Below are 10,098 nucleotides of genomic sequence, written 5' to 3'. Positions count from 1 at the left end.
ATAGTCGTGGTTATACTATTAGGTGTACTCGTTGTGTTTATCACCCTGGTTATTGTGTTGGTTATGCAACAGTCAATCGTAACCACGCCCCCCCCCCCGCCCCAGGTCCGGGGAATAGCGGGGACTTTGACTTTCGGTCCAGCCAAGCCCGGGCAAAGGCCAATTCCCCGCTATATTTGACGGGAAGACAAACCACCGCATTCACCCGGCACTGCGGGGCACCTGGAAGGTAAAAGCATGGCCCATCTCCCCGGCTATCCCTAGTATACCCCCGGACATGAGGGAGGGGGGGGACGTGGTTTCAATTGACTGGTGCATTATAGTTATAGTCGTGGTTAAAGTCGTGGTTAAAGTCGTGATTGCCGTAACCAATGTTATGATCGTGCTTATAGTCGTGGCTTTAACCGCGGCTATATTTTCGTGGTAATTATCTTTAAAATAGTCTTGAGAATATTTTTGGTTATAGTCGTTGCTTTTGTCGTGATTATAGTCGTCGTGATTTAAATTATCGTGATAACAGTCGTGGTTGTAGTCGTTACCATACACGTGGTTATAGTCGTGTTATAGTCGACGTGAACTACGGTCGTCGTGATAACAGTCGTGGTTATAGTCGTTACCATACACGTGGTTATAGTCGTGTTATAGTCGTCGTGAATTACGGTCGTCGCTATAACAGTCGTGATTATAGTCGTTACCATACACGTTGTTATTGTCGTGTTATAGTCGTCGTGAATTACGGTCGTCGTGATAACAGTTATGGTTATAGTCGTTACCATACACGTGGTTATAATCGTGTTATAGTCGTCGTGAATAAAGGTCGTCGTGATAACACTCGAGGTTATAGTCGTGATCATACTCGTGGTTATAGTCGTGTTATGGTCGTCGTGAATTACGGTCGTCGTGATAACAGTCGTGGTTATAGTCGTGATCATACTCGTGGTTATAGTCGCGTCATAAATCGCGATTATAATCTTGGCTTTGATCGTTGAATAATAGTCGTAGTTTTGTTCGTGGCCATAGTCGTTGATATAGTAATAGTCGTGTCTATAGTCGTCGTGATATTATAGTCGTGATTATAGTCATGGTTTAAGTCGTGTGAATACGTGTCAAGGTTTCAACGCCAGGAACATAAGCCAAGTCAACACTTATTTTGTCAAATTCATGTACAACTTGTAAATATTGAGGTAGATAATACAGATAATGCAACGTAAAGGATCTTGGTAGGTTACCACTAGACCACGGATCCGTGGCCACCACATGTATATATCATCAGTTATTTCTAAAATACCGTGTGCTATGACATACGATACTAATAACAAAACACTTTCGCAAAAACAACACCTTTTGTTTAGATCAAAATTAGCTGCTGTTACAAGTTGTACCGTGCGAGGCCAAAAAACGCAAACGATCCCTTCTGAGAAAGGCATACGCGATTCTGAAGGTGGTCGACTGGTGTTTTATATAATTTATAAGCCCTGAACCTCCACATGGATAACTGATTATGTCAATTTGCAAATTACTAAGTACATAAACTTAAGTTATGAACACACTAATACCTACAGCGGAAAGTTACAATTGTTTCTAGTGCAATAAACACATAATTATGGACTTCAATCATAATTTAGAAGTATGATTGTTGTATCGTCATGGCCTTTAATAAGAAAATATCGGCCTATCCCTCCTTCATTCGGCTTATCAATATTCACTTAATAAAACACTTCAGCATGGGATTTCCAACATTCTATATTTAGATCCATTTCACCGAACACCCGCATTCACCTAAAGTATTAAGTGGAGTTAACGAAGCGTATTATAAGAAGTTAGCGTTCAATTTCATGTAAACTTGTACTCATTTTTCAGAGTCTAGTTTATGAGACATGTGTTGTGTTTTTATAACTAAATGAAATGGCTAGCAAAATTACTGATGCTGCTTCTACCGATGAGGACCATAGACATTTAGACAGTGGTATTGATAATATTGATGATAATTCGCGTGTTCAGTTGAGCATTCAATCGACAATACAAACCCAGGCTGACGAATTAGGTTACCGACAAAATGGAGGTTGTGAACGTTTGGACGAGCAGCCGTTTAATTTTGAGAGGGTTGGAAGATCGGCGGTTGAGGCAGTGGAATATACTTGCAGAGTTCAGGCAGAAGAAATTGAAGAAAAGACTCAAAGTCTAATAGATGAAATAAATGAAACAGGGGTAACAAATCTTGAAACACTCCAGAATGAAGGACTGTGTCTACTCGATGATTTGAAAACATGCAGTTTCATCGAACGACAAAAGATAAAAGATCTAGGATCAGCCGTTCAGGGGGATCCCACAATGAATCAGCACGCCCTTGAAGGTAATTGATAATGTTTGGTATTTATTAACTTCAAGTAAAAGAAGATCAATCATTGTCAGTGTTCATAAAACATATTTAAAGTAATTTTATTAAGATATTATCGTACTTAAGTAAAACAATGATCATGTGATAGTAATTCTTGATATTGCCAAAATACTATATAAAATGCTTAGTTCATTGACTTTAGTAAAACTTATATTTTTATTTACAGAAAAAAGCACTAATTTGTATATACATAACAGTATATATTAATTTGACTTTGAAAATATTAGGATATTGACTCAAGTGTACCAGGAAATGGCATTAGATGTTTCCAGTAATGCTCATTGTTTCTTATAGATTTATTAATTAATCTAATTTCATATTGCCGACATATGAGAAGGGTTCAAATTAACTTAATGTCTGCACATTTTGATAAAAAATAGAGAAATTTGAAGTACTGTTGTTAGTAAACTTAAGGTGTCATCATTATTAGAACTTAAGTAATCGTAGTTATCTATTTAAAATCGTACACCATATTTTACCTGTATGTATGAAATAAGTCATGTATGAAAGATAACATTTATTGATGCAATTTATTATTTGCATGTCTAGTATGCAGATGGTATCGCGCGAATTACATGAAAATAGATGCGCTGCGGAAAAATGGTTGAATATACGGGAAAGTACGGTCCTGTACGTATTGAATATTCGGGCGTGTTCGGACCTATACACCCAACGTGTGCTGACCCCGTACACGAATACGTATACGGAGCACCACATGTACTGACTTCCGTACATCCTTCCCCGTACCCGTGGATAAACGGTGTTACCAAAGGCTTTTAAAAGCCAAACTAGCATTACATTTTCTACAAAAATTTCTTATTACTAACACATTTCTGTTTCTCTACGTAATACGGACAAATATATAAAAGTCAATAGTATAAATGTTGTTCATAGCATATATACACCAAATAACTTTACTTGATTACAAAATTTAAAACTATTTTATAACATAGGTGTACGGTATTGAGTACATTTCCGTATATCCATAAAGTACGGGAATTGTTTCTTTTCCGTATACTCAGCGTGTACGGGAACTTGTATATTTCCGTAGATCCATAACATACGGGAATTGTACACGCCCGTATATTCATCGTGTACGGGAATGGTATAATCCCGTATTCTCAAAGAGTACGGAAGAGCATAAATTCCCGTACACCCAACATGCCCGTCCACTCAAGATATACGGTGCCGTACATTCATCAACATAGTTTTAGTACTAGCGGCAAATCAACACATTCCTGTTTTACTACGTAACAGTGATTTTTTACAGTGTCAATGGTAAAAATGTTGTTCATTTCATTTATACTATCAAATTAAATACCAAAAGACATAACTTGATTACAGAATTCATTTTTTTTATTATAACATTGGTGTTCGGGTTAATACACGCCCGTACATCGAATCCCGTATACTCAAAATGTATGAGTTTTATGAATATACGGGTCCGAACATACCCGTATATTCAACATCCCGTCCACTTACCGCACACGTTGGATGTACAGATTTCAGTTAATTCCCGTGTATAAAACCATTTTTCCGCATGTATTACCACTATATTCGTTACTTCCCTGAGAAGCAACGCTTTTATCTTAAAAAACTTTTATCCTATTTCATTTCATTTCAAATATCTTATATAATTAATTTAAAAAATATCTCTCTTGCAGAATTCAAGCGAGACCTTGTTGACTTCTACTATGTGAAACACAGCGAGTTGCCAATTTCACCACTTATAAAGCAGAAAAGTTCAAAACTTCTAGATTTCTACGTACTTCCCACGATGAAACGGCGACTTTGCAATCAAATAAGCGGGTCTAATATCAATGCCTTTGAAAACATAGACCAGATTGCAGATATTTTGCTGGATGAAGATAAACCAACTCAAGAGTTGACTGTTGTATCTGCAAGATCCGGTGTTGGCAAAACCGCATTTTGTAAATTTATTGCAATCGCATGGTGTACGTTCTACAAGGTTCTAGATTCGTCAGAAGAATCTCAGTATTGCAGAGATATCATCAGGGAAAACTTGCAGTTCTTGAACAAAACATATGACATTGTTTTCTATGTGAATTTGAATGAAGTAAGAAACGATGGCGGGGATTATTTCATCGAAAACGTCATCGAAAAGTCGATAATCCGTCGACTAAAGGGAAATTATGATCGAAAAATACTTGAAGCAGTTATGAAAATGAACTGTTTAATTCTGTTTGATGGACTTGAAAACTGGCCATATCAAGATTTACCCGAATTTGAAAAGGAACGACCTACATGCACGTTAGCCTTTACAGCCCGACCATGGGCGATTAGTAGATTTAATCTCCACGATGTTTCGGACGTCAACTTCGTTCATATGGAAGGACTAAATGAAAATTCTTCAGGACTATTTATCGATAAGCTCATCCAGTGTCTTAATGAAAAATATGAAGGAAGGAAGAATCCAAACGATTTTGTTGCGATTTTGCAAGGACATAGAAACGCTGATCTCGTCCATGGAGATCCAAGTGATACAAGCAGTGTGACGTCAATTCCCCTGATCATTATGCACCTGGTATGTCTATGGTATGACGGACAACCGCTTGGAGAATCGAAATGCCAAACGTACTGCAATATGATCAATTTGCTCTTTGCACGCTCAAACAAAGCTAAACACGCAACTTCGAGTGTACAAAAGAAAGGCCATTTACCTTCTTGCTTTGATAATTGCCAAAGCTGTTTGGAAAACATGGATGCAATGTTTTCTCTAGCTGAATTGGCATTTAAGGCTTTATTCGCGGGAAACAAGGAAAACAGATACGTCTTTCGGGGAAGCTTCATACCGAAGAAACCAAAGTCGTTCGAGCGATTAGCACTTGATATTGGAATCATATCAAAGGAAGTTCTATCCCCTACGGCCTACAGTAGCCAGGAAACATACAGTTTCTTCCATGTGTCGTACCAAGAAATGCTGTGTGCGTTGCACCTTGCAACTATGAATAGCGATGAATTTAAACATTTTGTGCAGAACTTTCGCATGGACAATTTTGCGGATGCATTGGATTTCACTGAAATATTTGTTTTCTTATGTGGGATGAACGATACAAGAGCAGCGAATTTTGCTGAGTCGTTTTCTGATTTAATCAATAGAATGTTGCCGAAATCTATATTTCATGAAGTTGACTTTGTTTTATGTGAGAAAATAAAGTTTGTTCAAGACATTATCTGCAAAGGATATGTTGAAAGTGTCAGAAATGGTACAACAAAGTCTGAACTTGTTTTGAGACATTTCAGTGATTCTGGCAAGATGTCTTTAGATTCAGCTCATTATTTGCTAGACAAAAAGAATACCATCAGCTCCTTATTTTTATTGCAGGCGCAATGCAACGAAAAGCAAATTGCCTCTGTAGTTAAAAGAAACAAACATTCGCTTGGCTTCCTTTACATGTATACTGGAAATTCTGAAGCAGATGAATGTGTTGCATTGAAGAAAGTGATTATGGAATTAAAAAATTCTAATTTGCATACACTGCGGATTGCAAGAAGCGTACTGTCTGTAGAATTGAATTTGGCAAATTTGGAAACATTTTGCATAGAAAGAAGTGTATTTCATGCTCTGCCGTTTTGCAGCAAACTGAAACATTTTTCGGTCGACAATTGTTCAATGATTCAAACAAATCAAAAAGGTTTACTTCATACCGATCAAAGGCCGTCGACAGAAACTTTAGACCTTTCCAAACTCGTCTACCTTCAATCTCTGCATATTAACGACCTTCGCTTAATTACAGAATCCAAGAAGACTCCGAAGAGCGGAAACAAAGAGAAGACGTTTTGGCCCAACCCTAAACGATCATATTCTGACTCATCGTACGCATCAAATGCTAGCAAGACTTTGTCACGTCCTTTGATTGTGTTGCCGAAACAAAATGAAATGAAACGACTAAATGTGAGCTCATTGTCCATGCCCGCACATCTAGACTTGTCTACGTATAATTTGGAATATTTGACAGTCAAATGCTGCCCCGACATTGTTGAGATGGCCGTTAATGCGAAATATCTAATTGAAATTGATATTTCTGGCGACATATCTTTAGACATAACCTTTGCATTTACCGCCAAACTTGAGATCCTTCGACTCAGAAACGTATATATATTGAAAACGGACGTGAGTGGAAGCGGTACGCTTGATTTATCACGCTGCCATAGTTTAAAAGAGGTGTCACTGACCCACGTTAGATTTGAGGGCAATTTCGATGTTTCAAGATGTCCTCGTTTGAAAAAGCTCAAATTGGACAATGTAATATTTAATGGCTTTGTTGTTGGAATGAACATACTTGAAATGGTTTCGTGCAAAGTTATTTCTCAGTGTAATCAAGTTATCTCGGAAGTTACACGATCAAAACCTGAATCATTAGAAGAGTGTACCCTTCACTGTACAGAACTCCTGAACGACGCAAGTGTTCCGATGCTTGTTGGTATGTTGCCATCGATGATAAATTTGAAAAGACTAAATTTAAGCAACATGCGCTTTCCCGATGTAATAAACAAACTTTCTGTTCCTGAAAATGTTACATCAATCACCTTTGAAAGAATAAGTATGTCATCATTTACACTATATGCACTTACATCTTCAGTCGAATCAGTATACCAAAGACAGAGTATAAACCTAACAAAATGTGATATTATACACAATGTTAATATTTATCAAAGACCTGAACAGCAAAATGCCCAGAGGAAAAGTCTTCAGCGAACTCAAAGTGTACGACAAGATATGACTAAAGAATTCACTCTCTCCCGGTCAAAGATGAATGCCTCAGACATGTATAAACTTGTTAGTGATCTGACAAAATGTGTATTTCCAGTAAAATGTTTAATAGACAGGTGCACAGTCATACCAGGGGAAGAAGTTCTTCCTTTGAACGGAATGGAATCTAAACGGTATCGGACGACACCATTTAGGCTTACCATAACAAACACAGATATTGAAAACGGGCGCATCAACTCTTTATTTGCATTGCTAGTTTTACTTCCAGGATCATTACACGTTCAGGTTAGGAACTGCAAAGTACTTGGCTCTGACAGCCACAAAAGAGGTCCAGATTTAACTAATGCTACAGTGCCCAGTAACACCGTAAAAGAAGTGTCTATATTCGAAGCGAGTCTTTCTGATACTTTTCTTATTTCCTTAATTGCATCATCAACAAATGCTGTTGGCAAAATCAGCTTGCAAATAGATTCCTGCAAAATCTTGCCAATCGAGGAATCGGAACAGAGTACCAGAATTGAAACTATTCAGTTTAGATCTAAGTTTCCAGAAGATGATTCCACCAGAGTGTCAGATTATCTTTGCGTCACCATCGTTGAAACAATTGTTCCCAAAGACGCACTTTACCAAGTGCTGATGCTCCTCAAGAACTCTTATAGGGATGTTCAATTCGTAGCTAAAAACTGTGACATAATTCCAAGCATCGATGTTCAATCTGCTTTAACACATTTGAACGAAACTGGGAAATTTGAAATGGAATGTTGTGATGTTGTTGATAACTGATAATGTTTATGTTGTTAGGTAGTTCAACTTAGTTGATATTACCACTTATAAGTATTATACACTTATAAGTATTCTATTTTGTATTGTATAATAATAATAATAAACCTATACTTACAATTTTGTATCATTATATTACTTAAAAATCTACTTCTTCATAGATGCCTGTCTAAAGGAGACAGATGTAGCGAATATAGTTAACATTAGTACTATTTAAATTACTTCCTCGGCAGTCATTTGTAGCATGAATTAGTGTTTGAAACTCATAAGTTTGTACAACTTATTTAGTTCAATTTTACAATAGCGATATACTGATATATCACGTTTGAGCTCATACTATACGTGGTAGATACTGGTTTTCGTTTGGAGAAGTGATCAGAACGTTCCAAATGTAAGGTGCGAACACAAGATCACATAGATGTACGGCGGACATCTATATCAATAGACAACATCAGCCATCATTCTTCGTGTATTGCATTATTGCCGGACCGAGCTTGTTAAGTTTCTTCGATAATAAAAAGAACAACGCATACATTGTGTTAATTTAAGAAGCATAGTTTGTGAGGAAGAAATATATGTAAAATAGTCTTCACCGGCAATTGTCCGCACGCATGCGCGTTGACGGTACAGCTTAATAAAACTCACTAGGCTCACTACAGTAATTTCAGAATCCAGAAAAATTATGATTTCGAGTTTAATACTTATGAGAAATGTTAACTTAAATAAGGGAAGACCTGTTGTCCTGTGGTTAACACTGAATTTTGTCTACATCAGAGTGGTTTTGAAATAACCAAACTGTTAGCTACTCTATAACTCACCTTCACAACTCATGAACTATAGCTATTGGTGCTTACTCAGTGAAATGTGTAGAAAATGTTTGTTGATATCAGTGTAAAAACGCATTTTTTTAACGAGTGGTCATAGAAAAATCTTATTTTCACGAGTGGCGCAGTGAAATAAATATACGGTATTGACTAAAATCAACAAATACCTTTTAATTTAATGTATTTCTCACGCTATCAAGTTTTTGGTCACGTGGTATAAACGAGTGGTGTTTCCACTGATAATGATAAGATATCGGCCGTTCGTGTAAGCCAGTTCCTACGTCTGTTAAGCTAGTGAGGAATTTTGTTGGTTTATCTTCATATTACAGGCGTTTTGTTCGAAACTTTTGCATCGATAGACCGACCGCTTCACAAATTGTGTGAAAAGGGTTTAAATTTAAATGGACAAGCGAGGCCCAAATTTCATTTGAAAAACCAAAATACCCTCTTACCTCTGCGCAAGTCTTAGCATACCCCTTCCGGTCATACCTTTCATAATTGATAGCTACGCAAGTGACCATGCTGTTGGGGCTGTACTTTCCAAAAAACAGGGAGACCACGAGCGCGTGATGGCCTATATGAGTAAGGGCGCTGTCTATGAACAACATATAAAGGGAACAAATTTGTATTGATTGTAGTTGATACCTTTACAAAATGGACCGAGGCCTATCCATTACCATATCAAGAAGCTATGACCATAGTGGACGTATTTGTTAACGAGTTTGTTTGTAGATTTGGCACTCCTTTACAAATTCTTACTGACCAGGCAACAAATTTTAGTTCAGAATTGTTTAAAAATGTATGTGATTTATTAAGCATTGACATAATTCGAACAAGCTCGCTTCATCCTCGAACCAATGGCATTGTAGAACGTTTCAATAGAACTTTAATGTCTTTGTTATCAATGTTTTCTGAAAAAGAACAGAATCGTAGGGACGAGTATGTACCACAGCTTATGTGAGCTTATCAGTCGTTTGTCAATAGCTCAACGGGCATCAGACCGAACGGGATGTTATTTGGTCGAGAGGTCCAACGTCCAGTGCGTGCTGTTGTGGGCATCCCTGGGTCCGAGGATGTTCCACGATGCGCTAATGATTATGTCAGCAGTCTCGAAGATATGTTAACAAGAGCACACGAAGTTGCTCAAGCATCACTTAAGAAACACAGTGTTGCCCAGAAACGAAATAATGATATATTCTCGTCGGCGAACCTTGTCTATAGGCCCTGTATGTTCTGGTTTACAATTCATCAAGACGTATAGGTGTATGTTCTAAACTAATTCCTAAGTGGAAGGATCCATATCTGGTACTCCAAAAGATTGATTTCGTCAGATATCTTGTAAAGTGTGATCCTAAGAAACC

General features: G+C 37.4%; 1 protein-coding gene across 1 annotated transcript; it reads left to right on the top strand.

The window, feature by feature from the left end:
- Nucleotides 1-1,811: 1,811 nt before the first annotated feature.
- On the top strand, nt 1,812-8,013 carry LOC128212856 (uncharacterized). The gene is made up of 2 exons (XM_052918233.1): nt 1,812-2,353; nt 4,063-8,013. Exons 1-2 carry the CDS (start codon nt 1,906-1,908, stop codon nt 7,914-7,916), a joined length of 4,302 nt encoding a protein of 1,433 aa, XP_052774193.1. The 5' UTR covers nt 1,812-1,905; the 3' UTR covers nt 7,917-8,013.
- Nucleotides 8,014-10,098: the final 2,085 nt, after the last annotated feature.

This window comes from Mya arenaria, chromosome 13 (assembly GCF_026914265.1).
Source record: "Mya arenaria isolate MELC-2E11 chromosome 13, ASM2691426v1".
Classification (NCBI taxonomy): Eukaryota; Metazoa; Mollusca; class Bivalvia; order Myida; family Myidae; genus Mya; species Mya arenaria.
This window is presented reverse-complemented; position numbering and strand designations above follow the sequence as displayed.

Excerpts from the sequence above, each read along its gene's own strand:
- LOC128212856 (XM_052918233.1), top strand. The coding sequence starts at position 1,906 with ATGGCTAGCAAAATTACTGATGCTGCTTCTACCGATGAGGACCATAGA. Across the intron at positions 2,354-4,062 it reads GAATCAGCACGCCCTTGAAG|AATTCAAGCGAGACCTTGTT; the intron begins GTAATTGATAAT and ends TCTCTCTTGCAG.